The sequence below is a fragment of the Salarias fasciatus genome, chromosome 20 (assembly GCF_902148845.1).
Source record: "Salarias fasciatus chromosome 20, fSalaFa1.1, whole genome shotgun sequence".
NCBI classification, from domain to species: Eukaryota; Metazoa; Chordata; class Actinopteri; order Blenniiformes; family Blenniidae; genus Salarias; species Salarias fasciatus.
The window spans coordinates 17,470,531-17,493,617 of NC_043764.1; the positions used below are offsets into that span (position 1 = coordinate 17,470,531).

The 23,087-nt window shown below is 42.9% G+C and overlaps 1 protein-coding gene across 11 annotated transcripts in view; it reads left to right on the forward strand.

Annotated features, from left to right (window-relative positions):
• The window catches only part of LOC115407641 (membrane-associated guanylate kinase, WW and PDZ domain-containing protein 1-like), a 78,594-nt gene that overhangs the window by 28,801 nt on the left and 26,706 nt on the right, over positions 1 to 23,087 (forward strand). For 8 of the 11 annotated variants that reach the window (XM_030118059.1, XM_030118062.1, XM_030118061.1 and 5 more), the window contains exons 3-6: positions 16,234 to 16,353; positions 20,836 to 21,024; positions 21,912 to 22,179; positions 22,791 to 22,873. In XM_030118059.1, coding sequence (XP_029973919.1) covers positions 16,234 to 16,353; positions 20,836 to 21,024; positions 21,912 to 22,179; positions 22,791 to 22,873 — 660 coding nt within the window. The remainder of the gene's footprint in view (positions 1 to 16,233; positions 16,354 to 20,835; positions 21,025 to 21,911; positions 22,180 to 22,790; positions 22,874 to 23,087) is intronic. The other 3 variants (XM_030118064.1, XM_030118067.1, XM_030118068.1) reach the window with 1 other exon arrangement.

Here is a 23,087-nt window from a genome sequence, read left to right on the forward strand (position 1 = left end):
CTTTAAAGCAAAACAACCTTTATTTTTTCAGAACAAACTGTACCCCAAGTCTTGTCTTAGATCAGCTTAATCCTGATAAAGAACCACCATGATCAGCAATATGAATTATTTGCAATTGCTAAGTTGTTGTTTCCGATCGCTATTCCAGCTCATGTTAAAAAAAAAGAAAACCTTCCTCTGATCTTGTGCATAAAGATGTGGAAATTCTTGACAAGATCATCCAGTCGCTGAGGTCAAAGTAAAGTGATCAGTCTCCTGATTAGAAAAAAAACCCACATGTAGCTTGTCTTTACAGCTGAAGGGTAACTATAGTCTCTCCATGCTCCAACCTCAATCATCTGGGCTTTAGACAGCTAGCTTGATAGTCTGTGCTGCTGATCACAGCCCTTGAGGACAGAGAAATGAACAGTTGATTCTCTGTTATGCTCTTGAAGACTCATCTGTGTGTGAGTGTCTTGTGATGATTCCGACGTGGATCTGCTCTGCTAGCTGGTTCGTCCGCATCCTGGCTGACTTCACTTCCTTCACTGAGCGCTGTGATGCTGCTTCACTGGTCTGAAGCTGAACATGCTTCAAGTTCCCGTGCTAGATTCTGTATTTATGCTACAGCAGAGTCCTTGATCGTCTTTACCCTGCTGCATGAGTGCTTCTCTTTTCTCACTGCCTTAGTTTATGTTTATCCATAGTAAAATAGTCACCTGTGGAAGATTTTTACAACGTTGTTTGCGCTGGTTGGCCAGCCTCCTAATTTACATCCTTTATTTAGATTTAAACAAATGAAACCAGTCCTTTCAGGACATTAATTTTATTTTCTGTCAGCGTAGCTAAATTGTGCCTGTAGCTAGCTTGTAAACTCAAAAAAAAAACAAACAAAAAAAAAACAAAACAATATATTGCTTTTATTTATTATGTGTAGTTGAAGCGTAATAATCATCTGACTGAAGTTGATGTGAGTTTGTGGTCCACAGGCGCAAAATGAAGTGTGATGCCGAGCAATCGGACACACCGTTGGAGGAACTTCTCAAATTATTTTGGGGCATTACAGCAAATGAATCTGAATTTGTCTGGGAAACAAAGAAAAGTGCAACTTGGGAGATGATCTGTCAGGGAGTCAGAAAATATTTAATCATAAAACTTGAAAACAAAAGTCACGGGGAGCCAGCTGTGGAAAACCTTTACATCTTAATAACAGCAGCTTATGTACTGAAGGCTGAGCTCATTTGAACCACTTTTGAAAACCCTTGAAAACAGATGCTATCATAAATAAAAAGAGTATTTCCAGGTGGTTGATAAATCACATTGAGTGTTGTACATTACCACTCAGCACAAACCATCCCAGGAGTTTGCATTATGTGGAAGACATACAGGATATTTTGTTATTTGGCTCAGCTTCCTCATTATCCTGCTTGTGCACCTTCTCAGGCAGACCTTCAGTAGATCAGGTCCCTGTTGCACATTCATGAAGGTCTGTTAACTCTCAGACTACCAATACTTTAGTTGACTCAGTTGAAGTTCAGGTAATTTTGGTGACGACACTTTATTTTTTTTTGTTGGCTGTGGTACATAGAGGCTGTGTGTCTGAGCCTGGACTGTGTGTATCCTAAGCTGCAGTCCTCTTCCCTCGGGGCAGCCGCTGGCGTTTGTGGTCAGGTTACCTAGGCAGCGGTCCTCATCCATGCAGGTACAGGCCTGCGCTGCCAGGTACAAGCTTTCCTTTGGTCAGCCATTGGCCCAATAATCTCCTGAGGTCCCAATCAAGTCCAGGCGCTTTGGTCTAGTCTCATCAAAGGATAGTAAACAAATCCAACCAGCCAACGGCCCTGCGCTGAAACATTGGCTGTCAACCTTTGCACCTTTGTACCAACTTTTGTTCATGTTAAATCCATCAGTGGCGCCTTCTACTTTGGCTATATGCCCCTCCCTTTTATTGTCCCTTAACCCAGTTTTAACCTCTGGAGGTTTTCTCAGTCAAAAGACGAGCATGAAGCTTGCTGTTTATCACGAGAGACCATGTGTTAGGTAATGTCAAAAGTCTTTATTTATGACTAAGATAGCGGGAGAAGGACAGGGGGAGAAGAGAAAGAAAGAGGGAGGGTGGGAGTGGGCGGGAGCATGCAGGGGGCTGTGGGGCTGCAGCCATTGGCCTCAGACAGGAACTGGAGTGTGAATAGCTCACATTGGCTTAGCCTCTAAGCTGGGCTGGACCTCTAATTTGCTCTGCTTGTAGAGCTTTGAAGAAAAACGGCAGCTGCCTACTAGCTGCCTGCCTGAATGAGCTTGCAAGCTGGGAGCTAGCACTTGTACACAGACAGCTGGATGATCTATGGCGGGTTTGGATGGCGCAGGGAAAGCAGCGTTCTGCCTGCTCGGAGTTGTCCTTATGATTATTTCTCTGGAAGAAGGTGCAGAAAGGAAAGAAGCAGCAGTGGCGCTGTAGAGGTAATTCTGTGACATTTACTTCTTCTCCTGGGAGTGATGCCCTGGCTTCCGGGATTACATTGGAGGAGATGTGGGTGGGGAGAAAAGATGGTTACACAGACGCAGAAATACAGGCAGGTGATTTTTTTTTCTTTTTTTTTTTTTCTTTTTTTTGGGGAAGTGCTTCTGCAGATTCACGGCGTGATATTGATGAACTGTGATGTGTTATGCTGTGTATCTTTGGTGGTGGCAGAGCCGTGCGTGCGCACGTATGCGTGTTGGTCTGTCTAAGATGGTGTTTGTTTAAGGGCTGATTTCAAACACTGATTTGTTGACACACTCATCTAATGTTTAATATTGTGCCTCCTGCGGTTGTATTTCTCCCTCGTCTTTTCTTTCCCATCATCCCTTTTTTTAATCTCCCTGTGTCAACCTTCCTTGTGTAGATGCTCTTCTGTTCTCCCAGCTTTCCGCTTTAAATGTAGCCCCTTTCCATTTTCTCTATTGTGCATTTTCACTCCAGTAAACAGTGTCTTCTCAAGCACAGCCCTGCCATCTTTTGTCGCATTTTACGAGATTTCCAGGCTAATGATGCTTCAGATTGTATGTGCGCTTGGCCCACTATTCATATTCAGTCCCCCTCCCTCTTTCTGCTCCCCCATATTGAAAGGGGAGAGCCGGGGAGGGAGTTTGGGGAAACAGCAGGAGAATAGCGGCTGGACTCAGCTGTGAGGAGTGTTGTGGCGCGGGCTGAAAGAATGGCCCGTTGTGTTGGGCAGCAGCAGTATTGTGTGTCTGGCCTCTCTCTCCCTCTCTCTCTCCCTCTCTCTCTCTCTCCCTCCATCGTGGCTTTATTCAAGCAATCACAGCTAGAAACTGCTGCTTCTTCCAAAGAAGTTAAATAAAGCCCTACTTCGAAAGAAGTTACTCTTCGTGTAAATAAACCTCTTTATTCTAGTTCTAATAAAATACCCGAGAAAAAGATATTAGTGAAGAACTTGCAGACAGATTTAACTGCAATAACATGTGTTTCCATGGGCTGTGAATTCATCCTGTTCATGTCAATATTTGTGTCTAATCAGATGGAGTCTTGCTGCATTATATTCTGTTTACAACAGGTTTTATTCCACGTTGTTATTTTATCGTTGTGTTAGATGTGGTTCCAAAAGGCCACAAGACCACAGCACAAAAAGTGATTAAAAACAACAAATTCATCAACAGCTCACCATCATAATCATGGAACTGCACAGGTGCTCAAAGAAAAGGAGAACAAGTATTGTTCAAATCCTGAAAACGTGAAATCAACATAATATAATGAAGTTTTATTTATTTATCTCAGGTCATGCTCAACAGCATCATGTTTTTATTGTGCAGCCAACACACCGCATAAAAAGCTTATTTAAAACACATAAGGATGTAGACACTCATTTAATTTCAAGAAAAACACTCAAACATGGTAACAATTCATATTAATAAGGAACTCTTTGATTATCAGTAAAAACCTGCAGTTCCATCTTTTGGACTTTGGTTTTGCCTCAAGACTATTAGAGGTAACATTTTAATCCTAATGTGCCGTTTATTCCCTGAAAATATTACAGAGTGAAGAGCAAAGTATTGATCCAAATACGTAACTATGAGTCTGCACATATTCAGCACGGTTACTGTTTTGAAGGCTTGTGGAGATGTGTGGACGGCTCTGCAGTGGTCTGCCATAGCTTTCCCACCCCCATGGAAGTTAATTGAACCTACTACAGCATGGCGCGCTCTCAGCAGCACCTCAGCCCCTGATAGAATCTGTAGTGGGACCGCTATTTGCTTAATCATTAATCTGACGGCCTCTGCTACATTGATTCGCTCCCTGTTCCCCTTCATAAATCATTATGGGCCAGCAGTCTCTTTAATGGGGGATGGAAGTACTGATTGAACACAGCCGCACGGCGCTGAGGAGGCAGTAGTCACCTTGCTCTCCTGGTCAGCTGGTCAGCGCGGAGAAACATGTGGAGCTGCAGCACACTGGCTTCCAGACGTGGAGACGGATCACGCATTTGTTGATTGATGCATTTATTATCCCATGTTCAGACATTCACATTGACTTGGAGAAACGAGCTGCGATAGTCCTATTAGTACCTCTAAAAACGTTTGTCCCCGTGACACTGTAATGGATGCAAATGGCCGCGTATCCGTAGTTTGTGGTTGAGCCGGTCCCATCATCTGACCAGTGTATTAAGGGACTACTTGTGTAGACGAGGCCTTAAAGTGCTGCCTCAATCAATGCAGCTCTGGTAATTGGCTTAGAGGCCCAAGAGAGTTCCCTGCTAACTCCCTGTGTGACTGTTTGCTTTCCCTGCCCCTCCCCTCCTCTGTCTGCTCTGAGATATGTACGTAATTTCTCCTCGCGTCACATCTCCGCTCCTGTTTTCATAACACACACCTTCCCATCAACACAGGCCGTCTGTTTGTGCTTCAAACAATCCCTAATTTTTAGCTGCAGCTTAGGTTCTGTAAGGTTTAGATGTGGCCTTAATGGTGGGATCAGGTGTGTTCAGGAAAATTTTACTTCATAGTCATTGCTTGGAGATATTTTGTGAAACTTAAAAAAAATTGGAAAAGAAAGAAACGGTCAGTTCCCTGCAGAAGTTCCAATCCCTTGGTCCAGCTAATCTCCTCTCAGGTCAGTGCTTGTTATGTGCCTCCCCTCCCTCCCGCCTCACCGCCATCACACTCCCGACCAGCAGGGGTTAAAAACAGCAGATGTTTGGCTGAACTGCGTGCGTGTGTCTCTCTGTGCGTATGTCTGCGTTAGACAATGACTGGAAGCTCCTCAGACCATCAACAGCAGGAAGGCGATTGAGGGGGTATCAGATGTCAACCCGCTGCCTATTGTTATCACACAGGATGGCTTCGTCTTTCCCCCCCCTTGATTTGTGTGTCTTTCTGATTATTGTTGTTGTAGCAGTTTGTGCATGTAATAGATGGTGTTGCGCTTCTTGCAGACACAAAGTTTGCTGTCACTGGTAGTAGAGCAGTGGTTAATGAGAAGGAAACGTGCATGTTTTTGGACTGCGGGTTAATCTAAACGTGAGCGTGTGTGTCGTCTGTCTCTCTGCGTTTGGCCTGTGATGGCACCTGTCCAGGTGTACCTGCCCCCGCCCATAGATAGCCCAATCGGCTCCGTCATCCCGCCACGCTGAACGGGATAAGGCAGTGTGGAAGATGGATGAACGGATGAACAGTCACAGCAGTCCAGATGAGAGGTGGTGTGGCTGTGGATGGAGGAATATTCAGGGGACTGAGACACAGGTTGGAACAGAAAGGCTGCAGAAGATGAAGAGATAGATTTAAACTATAGAATGAAATCCTGCTCTTCACCTGTTTTCTTTAGATAATAGAATGATAAAAATTGTAGCAAAAGGGATCTTCATCTCGAGTCAGTAAACACATCGCTGATTATGTTGTAAATATCTTGCTTGGTACTTTTAAATGAATGAAATCCCACCCATTACACTGTTGTACAAATCACGGCTTGGACGTTCGATTTATTTTTCAGCAGTTCATAACTCAAATGTTGTCATTTTTATTTCCTATCCTGAAGTAAAACGTGCCCTGCAGTGTGAATTATGCCCAGTGGCAACACACTGGCTACACCTGAGCTCCAGTGATCGCATGCCAGCAGTAGTGATTTGCAAGAATTTGCCCAGCAATTGTTGACATGATTCAGTAAAAATGACAAATGTCAACAAGTTTATTTGGAAAATGGATGCATAATGGTTTGTCATTTCAAGTAGCAATTGTTTGAGAAGTAAATAAAAAATTGAAAGCATTTTTTTTTCTTATAAAGATCTAATAAAGTAAAAGATAAACACTCAACAGTGATTGACCTCTGAAGTGCAAAAATATCCACCCTTATCAGTGTCACTTTGAAACAACATGATTACATGAGACATGAAAGAGTTTAAATCCAATCTATACATTCACCATCCATCTTTCCATTTTAGCTCCAATGCTCATCATTAGCGTCACGCTGTTTAATCCTGCTCATGTACAGAACATTATGTTTCATGTGGATGTTCCCGGCCAGCCTGGGACACTTTTAGACAATACAAACTTTCACTCAGCTACACGCATGAAATATTTAGTCGGCCTGCACAGATAACAGCTTCTCTCCCGGTATAAACTCGCACAGCTTGTGTCAGCCTACCAGCCAAGGCTGCAGTGCTGCTTATTCACTTCATGCACAAATGTCTTCTTTTTGCAGACTGGTGATGTGTTTTTTTTTTCTTTTTTCTTAACCTTTGTGCATTTCTGGATTTCTCTGGTTTTAGTGAGGTTGCTATTTTTGATGATGCAAAACCAAATGATTTGGAACAATATAAGAAAGGAAATATAGATTACTGGCTGCCAAAACAGTGGAAATTGAGCCTTGTGCATTGTAAAAGATTCAGTAGCCAGATGGCCGTATAATCAGCTTTTCTCCAAAGCTTGATAAAATAGCCTCTAAATGTTTTACCATGAGGATGTTAACTCAGAGCATTCAAAGACATTTGGGCAGCAGAAACTTGAGCATGTCAGAATGTGCAAGATAAAATGATTTGTTACTTTTTACCTTACATTTACTTGCATATCAGGTCACATGTCGTAAAACTTGTTACCATTTTCTCATTTAAGCCAACCTAATTACATGAGAACAGTCAAACACCAGGAGCTTTTCCAAACAAGGGATTGCACTCTGCTGTTTTGTATGCAGTCATTTTCAGACAACAGTCATCATCTTCATGTCAAGACTCAATATTCAAGACATTTGTACCATCGCATTGAGGTCAGCATCTTCATCTCTCCAACTGTTGCTCGCTGTCAGGCTCATTAGCATCTTATTTTTCATCACGTCTAAAATAAAATAATGCTGCTGCGGTGAACTTGGAGTCTCTCTCAGTATATATCCTCCTCTTAGCCCTCGGCTGAATGAGCTCTACTGTGAGGCGATATTGTTTCTCAAAGGAGTGCAACTTCAAGGTCTGTAATTAATGTGTGAGACGGTGCTGCAGTTTATGGTGCATGTTCAGGAGCAGTGATTGAGTGTCCCAGTATGGTGAGACAGGATGTGGGTCATAGCATGCTGCTTCAGGGACACATGTCCCCTGCTCCAGAGCTTTTTATGAACTGCCAGTGAGGACAGAAACTGGCTTCAGCGTCCCGATATTTATAGTTCACTCTCTGAATAGGCTACACATGTGTGTTTACACACTCCGCCTCTCGTTCTTTATCTCTGGGATAGTGAGTGTGTAAATGTGTCGGCGTGGATGCTCATACCTACAGACATGTTAGGTTTTCCTGTGACTTCGGGCTCAGACAATGAATTATGAGAAACTGAACTGACCTGCCTGATTATTCTCTCTTTAGAGAAATGATTACATTTGCTCTTCTCACGTTTGTTAAATGGGTGACCCAAATATTGAAAAACACGTCTTGAAACAGTGCAGTCCAACTTAACAGCACTGCAAGCAAAAAAAACAATCCAATTCAAACCACTAATATGATCTCAACTAAAACCAGACGAGATCCAGACAGACTTTATGATCAACCAAGAATAACATCAGTGATGTCACATATGGAAATGAGGGGTTTGCTTGCATTAGGCTGAACATTATTTGTGATGTTGGTTTGCTTGTTATTGGCCATTACGTGATTTAATGGAGTGCCGAGTCATGTCAGGTTGGACGGGTTGGTTCGGGTGAAGCTATCGAACATATCAAAGTATTACAGCAGATCAATCTGACTTTTGTAAATTAAAAAAAAAAAAAGACTGGTCACTAAGTCAAATTTGTGGACAAAACATGAGCAATAAAGGAGGTTCAGAAAAGATAAGACTTGAGAAGCAACACACTCTGTTAGATATCTGCTAAAAAAAAGACACCTTTGATGTCTTAAAGCTAGGGTTGGCGATCTGAATGAGATACATTTTTTAAAAAACTGGTTAAAATGATCTTTATGACCCGATGGGAAGCAATTCATAGCGTGTTTTTAAAGTAGTTTGGAAAATATCCGCTATCTACAGCAGGAGTAAAACGGGAAAAACAGCAACCAATAGTCTTGCCGGGACACCTTTTTTTAAACCAATCAAATCCCTTCGCCGTTCGACCTGCCCCCTGCGCGTACATGTCAATGGCGTGCACTGACCCTGGTTCAGTGCACGCGTAGAAGGGCGGAGCGTCGTTGCAGAATGGCGGAGACCAATGTTTGGGGGTTTACTTACCGTTGAGTGCGCCATAAGTTGGCGTAGTGCAAATAAAGAAAAACGAAGAAACGAAGCGCTGAGAACAGGTTACGCCAGGAACGCACTGGACGCGGAAGTGCCGCGCGCACCGCGAACGTCTCCGCGTCTCAGCTCTCAACGGGAGCTCCTCCAATGGGGTGGGAGCTGGGCGGAGCTAGCTCGGCGGAGCCTTGGGGAGATGCTACATGCTAACGCTAGTTTTCCAAGATCGCCAACCCTAGCTTTAAAAGGAAAGAATGTTTGGCTGTAAGCTGAAAGTCCTTTGAATAAATGTGTTTTCAAAATAAAAGTTTGCTCCATTAACATTTTGGAAATTGCTTATTCATTGTGATGAAAGTGTGTTCTTGTAGTGTGTTCTCCTGTTTTGTGGGATTCCTGTTTAGTTTGGAGTCTGTTTCAGAGTTTTCTTTGCACCATGTAGTTTTAGGTCATTTTTAAGGGGGTTCAAAGGATGACTCTGTTTTACAACTCATTTAAAATATTTGTGTTATTCATGATACATGAAAAAAAAAAAAAAAAACTTAATTCAAACATTTTTAAAAGGTTTTTGCTCTGAATCCAGCCTGCAGCTCATCTGTATTTTGGGTTTTTAACATCTCATCTTCCTCTTGACAATAATTCAAAGATTCTCTAAAATGCATCAACCCGGAAAACGTACATTTCGGACTAATGAACAGTTTATTTTAGCCCAGATAAAATACTCTTGCCTCCTGATTACAGCCTTGAATTGAAGCTTCCTCACCTGATGATCTCCTCCAGGCTGCTTGGCGCTTCTGTTGTCTTTACATCCTTTCAGAACCACAGTTGTCCTTCGAGTAATGTTCAATAAATTTGCTCTGATGCAGCTCTCTGTTAACACACATCCCTTATTCTGCGTTGTGGAGAATGTCAAGTCATCGGTCAAGTCTGTGCTAACTCTGACTTAGCGCTTTACGGGAAACATAATACTGATTTACTCAAACTTATTATGTGAAAAATCTACATGCAGAACAGCTTTAAACATTTTAGGTTACCTGGAATAAATCCAGATTTTTTTCTGTACAAACAACATAATGTTTCCTTAGTTTTGTTAGAAACTCTCACATACTTTGGCCTGTCAATCAAAAACTAATACCTTAATTTAATTCTAACCCTTCATCCTTTATTCTTTTGTTTCAAAGGGTTAAAAAATTAGGATGATATGAGGGACACTGGTGATTTGTAGACACACTGCTGAACTGTGAGATTTATTTTCTTTGCTTTTGAAAGTAGCCCTTATTTTTTTGGTAGTTGACTGATTTGTGTCCTTAAATATTGCGAGTTGTGGATTTCTTTGTAAAACCCCGTGCAGCCAAACTGAACTTGGGAGCCTTTGTGTCTGGAGTTTGCACATTAACGGACATCGGTGTGAGTGTGTGTGTGGCTGTGTGTGTTTAACCTGTGGTGCAGCGCAGACACTGCATTTCACCAGTGTGACCTGAGATGAGCTCCAGCCCCCCTGCAGCTCTGACCTGGATAAGGCGCTTTGGGAGACGCTTGAGTTTCTCTGGTGCTGAATTCTGGGATATCCACATCATGATTCCATCTGCCACTTTGGTCCTAAACATCTGTCTGTAACAAATGTAGTTGTAATGATCTTAGTTTTCTGTTTAGCTCGCACACTCACGGGCAAGACTTAACCCATCACTATTGTATTTGACTGACAGAGCCAGAGAAGTGTCTAAAAATAAAAAATAAATAAAAAAATCTGCATGAACAGGAGAGAATTCAGTGTCTATGAGGAACTTGTGATTTACGGTGATAAATACAACAAAGAAGGCTAATCATGGGCTAGCAACTGAGGAACAAATTCACGTTTTTGATGTTTTTTTCTTGTTCATGACACATTTTATCACTGTAGTGACATATAGTACAAAAAATACAATAAATATATTGTCATTGTCAGATTGATGGTATTGTTTATTAAATATTAAACTACCACTGAGTTTAAATCCACACTGACAAAAATCTCTGGATTCTGTTGAGTTTGTGTAAAAATGGCTTCACTTAACCTATTGAGGTTGAAGCTGTATGTATTTTTTAAATCCACAATGACTTCAAAACAGAACAAAAAAAAATTCAACTTTCAATTTGCTACCATTATCTCTCCTGACTGAGCAGCTGATAGTGATTAGCAAGTGTTTGATATCTCATTTTCTTGCCCAAAACAGAACAAAACTACTGCGAGTTTGTTACACAGAGAGCAGTGAATGACTGAAGGTGTAGTTACTGCATGCTGAGCTCAAAGCTGCTGTGTTTAACTAGTTTTTTTTTTAAGTGTTTGTCATTTGTATTTGCATATTTCAACTCGTGCGTGAGTTGAAAGGAAAAGTATCCTTGAAGACGTCAGACGCTGCAGTCTTTTTTTTTATGGTGGCTGAGAGGCTGTGAGAGAGGTGGAATATCTTCAGCGGTGTCATTTCTCTGTTCGAGCATGTCTGATACATTTTCTGTTGTTAAGAGCAGAACAGCAGCTTCACTTTCATGATTTCATCTCTGCTTGGTATCAGCCGCTCATTTCTTGCTTCAGTTTGCAATAATGTCGTGTACTAAGATATTTACCTTCTCATACTAATCAGCAGTTGACGACAGCAGACTGGTTATGATGCAGAAATAGGTTGTATGTCATTAAATTATTTAATATTGTTTATTATTATTCAGGTTGTCAATGAATTAGAATTTTTTTGACTGGGAAAAGGTGTTGGACTTGCACCAGTCTGTGTTTGAGATGATAATGAATGACATCACACGATGAAGAAGCTTCCATGTTTCTCTGTGTGTATATGTGCTGTATGACATTAAATTCAGAAGACACACACACGCACACACACTCACGTGCGTGTTCAGACCTGAACGCGCTGCCTGTCGGTCTACGTGTGATCAGCAGGTTTGACGGAGACAGAAAGCCTCCTTATCCGTTTGAGCCGTCATAAAAATAATGTCAGCCCATCACTGTTCTATAATGGGATGACTTTGTTCCATCCCACCTCGCTGTGTATCCCTTGTTCTGCTGTTTATGGGGTTGTAGGCACATGCGGCGCATGCTCGATGTAACTACAGTCTCCTGCCACAAGATAAATTACAGCTGAGAAGTGAGGAAGGTTAGAAATTATAGAGAATTTCCGAGCTTTTGCCATTTATAGCTGCCCGTGATTTGTTGTGAGTTTGGACCAGCTACACGAGGAGATGCAGCATCATTTAGTTTCAGTGCACCAAAACAAGAGCAACTTCTGAATGAACATGCCATCAATAAACCGACTGACACAACTGTCTCTCGTTCCTTTTCATAGAACTATCACACCCGCTGACACCATTAAACTTGAAATGCCTGAAATCTGGAGATGTACGCCCAAATCTGTCATTTTTAATTTCCAAACATCAATACAAATCACTCTTAATAACACAGACATCTTAATTAACTGCATTTCTAACCAACAGTTCTGCTCCATCAGCAAACAGACACTTGGGTTCTCGGAGTTTTGATTGTTAGTCTTACATTTGGGACTCGATGTTGTTGGTGCTTTATGAATCATTTCAGGTTTTGTTTGGGTTTTTCTGGTGTTTGGATATGCTGGGAAAACCACTGAGAATGAAATCACCCTGTCATAAATACACATTTGTCAAGCTTATATACTTTATATGCTTAAAGGCCAAATGCACAGTCTTATACAGTTTTAATGAGGCGTATTCTCTCTGAATAAACTGCTTCCATATGAACAAACATCACTCCAGTGTCAGAACTGAAGCCGTTTCTGACGGTGTGTTTCTCACAGTGAGAGAATGGAGCCATTGATGACTCTCAGTGGAAGTTATAGTTGATCGGAGCCGGGCTCGGGGCTCACCGCGGCTCAGAGGAAAGAGGGACGAGGCGCCGCTGACAGTAAGGAGAGGAGGCTGACCTCGCCGCTGCCGTCAGACACCGAGAGCATTCAGACTGATTCTGACCAGCTGAAGAAAAGGTTTCTTCACTTCAGTTTAGGAATGTGGTCTGGCACAACAGTGTTTTCAAAGAAGATAAAAGTCATTCTTTATTGAATCTCCTGTGAGGTTTTGAGTGTTTGCATTCTGTATAGCCTCAGCTTTCAGAGTGCTGAATCATATTCCTCCTTTGGAAAAGCAATAGGTGATGGAACAGAAAAAAGTAAGTTTCTACTCTGGTTTCCAGATTGCTTTGCTGGTGCTTCAGCTTAAATCCTAACTAGCATCCAGAAAAGAACCCAGCCCAGATTGCAGTGAATTTCTGTGGAAACCTGTAAACAGGAGCAATCAGATTCACAGGTTTTCAGTACTGCTGGTACCCAACCCTTTAATGTGTAATAATATTGAATTATTAATCAGTGTGAAAATTGTACATTCAGGATTGAAACTCATGATATTAACTAATTTATTCTTAAATGATGCTTTGCTTTGTGTGTGTGTGTGTGTGTGCGTGCGTGTGTGTGTGTGTGTCCCCTTTGTCCATTTATTACACATAGATTACAAGATGATTGCGGTTTGTTTTTAATTGTTTTTGGTCCTGGCAGGGAAATGAAGTAAAGAATGATTTCTGGTTTGTCTTATTTGTCAAAATGTGAAAGCTCCTCTGATGACGACTGAAAAAAGAAAGGCGAGCTGTAGGCTGGATGTTCGGAGCAGTGAGTCAGTGCAGAATATGAGCCTCACTACTTTAAAAACACACAACATGTCAGACGTCAGAACAGCCTGCGAAATGTATGTCATGATTGTGAGAGCGGAGAGCTGCTGACGGCAAGACGCCGGCTGCACTGAACTTAATGATCCTGCTTAAACTTCAGCTGGCAGTATTACTTTGTGAAGGTAACAGCTGAGTTGTTGTTTCATCAGATAACAAGTGTTGCTTTGCGTTGCATGGAGCGCTCGTGTTTATCCGCTCAACCTTCCGCCTGGTTTGTGTGACGGCGGAGCTGAAAGAGACCCAGTAAGAACGACCCAAAGCACAGCACGTATCGTTTATAGGAGATTGTTTTCACAGGACAATAAATCTGTGGCTGATTAGAAGCCAAATCAATAATTTATGACTGACGTCTTCAGTTTTTATAGCAGTAAAATCCAGTAATGGCCCACATCAGGAAATGATGCAAAATCAACTTTTTTTAATCTTTGTTTTTACCTTTCATCATGTCTAGTTGTATTTCTGCTTTTGCTGTCCATTTTTTGTTGACGTGAAATACTGGCACGTGTCACTCCGATCGGATCCAGGCATTTTACTGCACAGTGTTTTTTAAAGTCAGTTTGTTTATATGTCATTTTCAGTGAATAGATGGGGCTGATAGCATTTAAAATAATTAGAATTGAATGCTGTTTGTGTCTGAGTCAGGTAGTTATACAGATTTTTATAGATGCCCCAAAACTTTGCTAGTTCCATTATTGAATATGACTCATAGCAGCATTGTATCGACGCTAAGAAAACCTGCACCGTGTCAAACGGTGATTTGAACTCCATGTAAATTAGCACTGACTTTCTCTTGAGTTAGATTTGACTGACCTTTGGTAGGTGCGGATCCCTGGCTGTGACTTTATTAAATGCGCCAAGTTGGATGATATTTTCATGGTAGATTGTATAACCACACACTGCATTGCATAAACCACACTGTGCCATTATTGAAAAGTGACAATCCCTAAATTTTCTGAGAAACTGTCCTTCTATACTAAATATGTGATGATGATGTAAGAGAAGCTTGAATATTTAATGATATTGGCAGAGCAGAGCGAGTCAGACTATCAGAGCACTCCACTGTGGGGAATAGCCTGAAATAACAGCTCCATTCATCAGTCATTAGAGCACACCTCAGAAACACCAGCTCCCACCACGGGACCACCCAGTCCTATGACTCAAACTCCCAGACAGTTTCACTTTCATCTCCTCCTCTTCCACATGCAGGTGAATACAAAACAGCACTGAGCTTGTGCGACTTTGGTATAAACGGGCAGCCAGATTAGGGCCTTATTCCCTCATGTGAAGAATTTTATTTCTTGCACACATCAAGATTTAGCTTGAATTGATCTCATTAAAGAAATTACTGGATGAAGCACAACAATCAGGGTTTTTTTGTTTTTATTTTATTTTCATGTATACTGTGTATGTTAAATTTCTTTTTTCAGGACTTGTGTAAAATAATGTGTGCATGAGCGGGGTGTATCTTGGAGGATGGAGTGTGAGTGTGCATAGTAGTGTGGCTTGTGTACTATAAATGTTTCCACATGAAAGACTTTTCTTATGAATAAGACGTATAGTGATAATGGGAAGTGGTTGACAAAAAGACTAAATGCTGCATTAATGTACCAAGCACTGATTGAAATATTTTAACAGACTAACGTGTGATTTATTCATGAAACGAAAATTGATATCCAGATGGCGATCGTGAGACATTTAGTTTTCCTCTGGTTTGATGATCTCTTTTGAAGTTGAGTGATGTGACGACATGTTGGATCTTCTTTTACCGTCATCAGAGTCAGAAACTTAGAATAATCCCACCAAAGCATTGTGTGATGCTCTATTTGATGTGAAACAGCCCACTTCAGATTGTGAATGAAGTGTGTTTGCGTGTGCGTGTGTGTAGGTGCTCCTGTCCTGATCACAGATGGGTTACAACTTCCATCAACCATCTGGTCTCTCATCTTCTCTTTTGTGAGGACTGAGACACAATAGCCCCGTTTCCATTGTCTGGCGTCAGCCTCCTCCTGCAGAGAGGTCCCTCCTCAAAGTAAAACCCCACAAACCACTAATCATTAACTCCACATGGGGAGCAAACTCGGGGCAAAAAGGAAAATATTGAAAATGGTTCGAAACCAAGAGGTTTAATGATCGGTCTGATTACCGTACAAATCTTTCCACTTAAAACTGGGTTCTCTTGTCTCGTGTTTTCTCTGGTTTCACTACACAAAAGGGCGAGCTCTGCGTTATACGTCTCAGACTGAATGGACTTTATTATGCTACAGTCAGAAAGCGATCACATCATCAATGCAGCGAGTGTAGCTGCAGAACAATGCAGTCGTAAGAGAAACAATGCAGCCGAAACAATCAATTGTTGAACAGTATCATCCCATTGATTCACTTTGCCAGACTCACCAGAAAGAAATGGATAGATTAACAGCAGTGTAAGGATAAATATATGGCTAAAGGTGACCTTTACTTTATCTCCTGACTGAGCAGGCCAGCAATTTTCTTCAGAGCACGAGAGAAGGACAGGGAGAGAGACACACACACAGCTCAAGATGCAAGCTGTGATTTAATTTCCTAACATAATATTTGCAGCCACTCAACAAACCGTTCTTCTCCAATGACAGTGCTGAATCACAATCACTCTCTCATCATCTCAAAAAGCTGAATGAATGTGGAGATGCTGGCTGCATTTTAACTTTAATGATAGGCTTTTGGTGTTGATTTTAAGAAGAAGCATATTGAACACACTGTGCCTGGAGGAAAATGCTAATGCACCCAGTCACCTGTGAGTGCATGGATTGCATTTTAATGCTTTATTAATCCCAATTTTTCTCCTTGTTTACAGGTACAACCCGCCCCCCTCGAGACGGCGAGGTCCCAGGGGTGGATTATAACTTTCTGTCTGTGGAGGACTTTCTAGAACTTGAGGAAAGTGGCACACTACTGGAAATAGGAACGTATGAAGGTGAGGATGATGATGACAATGATATTGATGATGAGCGGCACTTCCGTGACTCATGGTAGTGCAGGTGTCCTCGTTCTCTACGGACACAATGAGCGTCCAAACGCATCTGTGCCTACATGCAGGCTGTAGAACTGTGCATGATGCATCCAGGAGACAGCAGGTCACTCCACTTCTGTTCCTCTCACTCTGATTAGGACAGCGTGGACAGCACAAAGTCTCTTACTGACACAAGCGTGTGTGTGTGTGTGTGTTTGTGTGTGTGTCTGTGTAAGGATGCATGTGTGTGATCGTGTGCATGCGGGTTGGAGAGGATGTTATGACATTAATCTCCTCTCCACCAGAAACTGTGTGTTGGCACGTTTCTCCTTTTCACGCAGACAGTATCAAATACCTGTCCGCAGGAGTCTGTGGACATCCAAACGACTGGAAGAACAATGTACATATCAATGTTTTTTACCATTTGATTGTATGAAAACATTCCCAGTCACTGTGGCTGTATAGAGAGCAATGAATCCAGAGATCTGCCCCCTTGCAAATTTTTGTCTGATCAACCAGATTTAGAGGCCCGAAAACTGTGTTTCATCACTGTGTCATATTGAAAACAGTTTCCAGAGTGGTGAAATTTGAAAAAAACCGCCCCACCTCTTGACCCTGTAACCCTGCGAACCTCTCCGTGATATCACTTAACAACAACAATAACAACAACAACAACAACATCAGACTACATTCTCCAGATCGTGGTGCAGAAGCTATTGATACTATTTTGTTTAATAAGGCGATATATGTTAGATTTCTCAAATACGAGGATAATTGTTGCAGCGTGCAAACTTAATGTGCACGCTCCACCTCTTCCTTTCCATTTTTGGTGTACGTATTCGCAAAGCAGGGCTACAGTGCAGGGCGCTCCTCCAGTACTTCTGGGGGGACCCCAAGCCACTCCAAGGCCAAACCAGGGATTTGATCTGTCCAGCAAATCCTGGGTCGACCCCGGCCTGCTTGGTGAATCTATATTGAGAGGTGACCTTATGTAACCTCTAATGTAACCTCAGGATGCATTCTAATCAGACGCCTGAATCACCTCAACTGACTTCTTTCAATGCAGAGGAGTAGCAGCTCAACTTTGAGTCTCTTTCGGATGACTTAGCTCCTCAGTCTATCAAAAAGAGTGACGCTCTCCACCCTGCGGAGAAAAACCTCTTGTGTCTATGATCTCATTGTTTCTGTCATGACCCAAATTTCATGACCATAGGTGACCGTGTGGGTGTAGACCAGCAGTAAACAGAGCTTTGCTTTACATGAAGCTTCCTTTTCATTACAACAGTTTGATACAGTGACTGCATTATTGTAGCCGTCTGTCCAAATGTGTGGCCAATCTCACGGTTCCTCCTTCCATCACTCATGAATAACACCTTGCGATACTTAAATTCTGCATTTGGGGAGGGTACTCCCCCTCTACCTGGAGAGTGCTTGCCATCCTATTCTGTGAGAAAACCATGGACTCTGATTTCGAGGTGCTGATCTGCATCCCAATCCCGTCACGCTCGGCGGCAAACTGTTGCAGTGAATGCTGGAGGCCGTCATGTGACGGTGACAGGAGGGCAACATCTTCCGTAAAAAGCAGAGACGCCAACCTCCGGCCCCCTTCACATGATGCCCTCCAGGCCTCAGCTGCACCTCAACACCCTGTCCGTGCACATCACTAAGAGAAGAGGTGACGAAGCACAACCTTGGCAGAGTCCGGCACCCACCTTGAACAAGTTTGACTCAGTGCTGAGTATATCGACACAGCTCTCACACCAGAAGCACAGGTCAGATAGTCTGCAGCAGTGGCTCCAGTAGTCTATAGTCCACAAGGACCTGTCACAAGACATCTTCAGGGACATGTTGTAGGCCTTGTCCAAGTCTACAAAGCACATATAAGCTGGATTGGTGAACTCCCATGCTCCCCAGTCCTCCAGCGTAAACTTAGAGAGGCATGATGCCCCAATAGTTGGCACATAATACTCAGTATTCACACTTCAGGAGATCATCAAAGTGTTTCAGTAGAGCCTGAGAAAGAACCCTCTGACCCCTTGTGATCTGGCCAGTGATGAGCCAGAACCTCCTTGAGGTTCAGATCACCCAGACCATTCCTCCAAATCACCCCCTTCGAGGTTACCCAGGTCATTGCCAATGTGAGCATTGAAGTTGCCCAGTAAGACTATGGAGTCTGTTGGCGTTGCCCTTTCCAGGACCTCACTCACTCACTCCAAGAAGTCCTAATAGTCTAAGCTGCCATTTGTTTCATAAGCACAGACAACAGCTTTCCTCCCTGCTACTTTAAACTGCTTGGAGGTGATCCTCTCGTCCACTGGGACAGATTCCAGCTGTGTTGCAGCCAACTGGGGGCTTGTGAGCATTCCCACGCCCACCCAGTGCCTCTCACCCTGTGCAGTACTACATAAGAAAGGAACCAACCCTTCTCAAGGAGTACAGTTCCAGAGACAATGCCGTGCATGGAGGAGAGCCATTTCTATTTTTTTGGTACCTCTCAACCTCCCACACCAGTTCTGGCTCCTTCCCCTCAGTGAGGGGGTTTGAGTTTCCTAGTTTTGGACATGTTTAACTGGGCCTCCACTTCAGATCTGTCCGTCTTGAATGACCCTGCCAGGAGCTTGTGATCTCAACGGCATAGCTCTGAAGACCACTCGACTACATTAGCCTTTACGCCACAAATAGGCCACAGTCCAAGAAAGAAATTGGTATTATTGATATATGAAACAAAAGTGGTAGAGTTGAGTTTCATCAGGCTAAAGTCATGCAAAGAAGTAGGAAGCACAAATTAAAAAACTTACACTGCAGTAATTACACAGTAACTGTGTATTAATATAGCTATTCAATTCAGGTAGATTTTATTGAAGGCCTTTTATTAATAGTGCAGTTAAAATGTAAATATTTATTGATAAGTTCAATCAATCAGAAAAGGACTCTTAAGTTTTGATGGATTGTTATTGACAGCAGTACATTTATTTGGTTAATGGATGTCATTGATATAGTGCTTTTCTTGCACTTGATCAGTCCCCAGAGAACTTTCCACCAGTAATCACATTCACCCATTCACATATCAGTGAAGGTGGCCCCCATGCAAGGTGCTCAACTGAGGAGCGATTCAGGATTCACTGTCTTGCTCAAAGGCACTTTGACATATGGACATTGGGAGATGAGCAGTCAAACCCTCAACCTTACAGTTGAGATACGACCATGACCGAACCATAGCCGCCCTACACTAGAATTGAAAAAGAATACAAGACAGGGATCTCAAACTCATTTGACTTCAGGAGCCACAGAAATCTGGACTTAGTTTCCTGTAAAGCATTAAAGACCAAGACTTGAAAATATTTAGAGAACCTCAGAAGGTTCCCTTTGTATCACTACAACGACATGAAAAGACAATTCAAAATCTTCTTACACAATCTGGAGTTGAAAATTTAAGAAAAATTAGTGCAAATTGCAAAATGATACAGAATACAGTCCAAGAAATTCCTTTGGGAGGTTACTTCTGGTAGCCACATGTTTGATAGCTCTTATTGAAGTTGTGTAACTGTAGTTGTACTTGAAGGCATGTTTACTGAACTCTTTTTGCCGCTGGTTAAAATTCACCTTGAAAAACTACAAGGTTTGGATGTTTGCTCCTGTTTGTTTTCTGACCTGAGGTGGCTGAGATGAACGCCTTAGTTGAACGTGTAAAACTATAGCATGCACCTGGTCTGATGAACTTAGCATTGAGCCCACTAACTTTCTAACCTGTTCATTTTTTTATGTTAAACTAAGTTTGCCAAACTGTGCTGATTCTTGCATAGTGTTAAGCTTTTGGTAAATAAAGTGCCAAGTTTGGTGAATACAAGACATTGATCTTTCGAAGATCATCACTGTTGAATATAATGTTGTCGATGAAACAACAACTAGTTCAATAATAAATGAATGAAGATAAAAGGGAAGTTTCAGCCTAATGATGGTCAAGAGTGCAGTTGGAATTACTGGACATGTCAAACTATTGATGTAATGGTGCCATTATGTGCTGGGGATTAGATTCCTCTTTTCTTCTGCATGATTGGTACAATGGTCCAAAGCTTGTTTGTACCATTGACAAACAAACATCCATTACAACCTGAAAAAGCTACAAAAACAAGCACAGTGCTGAGAGCCAATCTATTGTTTTGCTCAGTATGCTTTCAAGGTCCAGACAATACAGCTCTGCAGCCTCAAATACGAGGCAGATTTTACCCGACCAGCCGCTGATCTCCACGATTTGTAGTCACATTGTGATCAAGCCTCATGCCTTTTCCTCTCTTTGTAAGATTAGGTGTGGAAGATCCTTTGCTGCTATCTCTCTGTCCCCGATCTGCCTCTTTTTATTCCCAGCTTCCTTTCTCTGTCGCACTTTCTCCTTCTCCCTCCTTCTGCATCTCTCTCAAGCATGCTAATGTCCTTCTTGTTGCCTAGGTAACTATTATGGGACCCCCAAGCCGCCAAGGCAGCCCATCATTGGGACAGTGATTCTCAGTGATGCAGACTCCCACCGGTCCACCCCGACACGCACCAAGTCTTACAATGACATGCAAAACGCCCGCGTAGTGCCTGCTGACGACGATGATGACGACCAGGCCACGGAAATGAACAACAGTTTTACAGGTGAGGGCGCCGCTGCCCGCCTCCCGGCCTCTGCCTCTTGCATGCGCCGTTTGCTTTCCTCTAAACCCTTCCTCAAGAGTGCCTGAGCACACACGAGCTGCAGAACAAGAGAGATAATATGCGAGTGTTTGTGAGTTGTAGGCTGATGTTTGTCTGGCCGTTACATCATGTTTTTGTGATGCCTCCAAACACTGCCATCTGCCTGCGAGGAGGGGTAGATCGCCATTTACTCACAAGAGCTGGCATTTCCTCACACCTTTCGAAGCTTCTCTGACTGAATTTCTTTGAGCTGGTTTCCACATTCATTAAGATCTCTCTTACCAGTGTTGAAAGCATTTGAAGAAATGACAGCAGGATATCTCAAATGAAAGCTGTCCTTTTTATTAATGTAATTTTGGTTCTCTGTTCAGTGTTGAGTGTAAAAGTTGGCATGCTCTCTCTCTCTCTGTCTCTCTCTCTGTCTCTCTCTCTCTCTCTCTCTCGCTCTGTGGATGTATGCCCTCTCTGTGTCCCCCTGCCAGGCTGCCAGAGGGTTGAATTTGCATTTGATCAACCCTGAAAGGCCCACGGAAGTGGTGGAGGATATGTGGCCAAAACTGGGGGTTGGGATAACTAGCTTTGAGAGAAAGAGGCTTATGGGTGGAGAGATAAATCGGGTGGGGGTCAAGATGAGTTTGGGAAAGACTGTTGCTGAATGAATTTGCATATTTCTGTGTCTCTTTTCGTTACACTAGAAAGGAACAGGAGGAAGGAGAAGCGCTGAGAGTTTGCGCGACTTGTGCTGAAGCAGATCCAGTGTGTCTGCTCCTTTCTCGCATGCACGAGACATAAACTGTTTTTGTTTCTGTTCTCCTGTCGTTCTGTGTTGTGCCTGTTGCGTTACCCAGGATCCTTAGTGCGTAGTCTCTTCCCCTCTCCTTTGTTGTGCACAGGTAACCCTAACGACCAGGACGAGAGCCGCGGCGGCATCCTCCGGCCGTACCCTGCACGTGACAATGCTCCATCCTGTGGTCTGAACAATGCGGCCACCTCCACTGCAGAGAGCGGGCAGCAGACGCTCGCCGAGCCGCAGGTCTCCCCGGAAGACCCGCTGGGACCGCTGCCCGAGAACTGGGAGATGGCCTACACTGAGAACGGAGAACTTTACTTCATAGAGTATGTATCAACAGCCTGCAGTACTTAACAAGCTAATCTGCTGAGCACGCCTTTGGCACTGTCAGAGTAAGCATTACCCACCGGAGCTCTTGCTGCAGTTGTGTGTTTTGCGTAGTTTATCTGCACTGTTATTCTTTTTGTTTGTCCAGTGGCTTGTTGTCCCCAATGATTTGGTTTTTAGGGCTCCCCAGACAACCTGCCCAGCCTACTGGGTGCTACCGCTTTCCTGTTAATCCCTCCATGTCCCGATCTCAAAAGGAGATCACATCCTGATCACCTGACTACCTCCACCTCTCTGTCCTCTCTGCAGCACGACAAAGGCACACCACCAAGACATGGCTGTGTATTTTCAGAGCTTGTATGTTCATTTCTGCTATCACTGAATTACAGAATGTTCTTGTTTAACAATAGAGGGAGAAATTGGGGTGTTGTTAAAATCCTGTCTGTGTCGCTCTGTTCCTTTCATTTCTCAGTGCTCTGAAAACTTGCTGATGCATTTTTTTTTTCTCCCTAATTCTCCTTAATGCATTCATGTGTCCCTGCTGTGTTTTTGTGTGTCAGCTCGACGGCCCCGGCTGAACATTTCTCTTCGTCTGTTTGTTTCCTCTCAGCCACAACACAAAGACCACATCATGGCTGGATCCTCGGTGTCGAGACAAAGCGTCCAGGCCTTTGGAGGAGTGTGACGACGATGGTGAGCTTCTGCGTGCTTTTCACAAAACACAAGTGTGTGTGTGTGTGTGTGGTAGTACTAAGTGTTGCTTGAGGTGTCAGACATGGGTCATGACTGTTGAACGGAGCCATTCATGTATTTTATAAGTGAATTAAATACTCAAGTGCAGTTTTTTTGCATATTTGTTTACTTGAAATTAGTCATGTAATGAAAAGTGTGCTATTTAATGAGACAA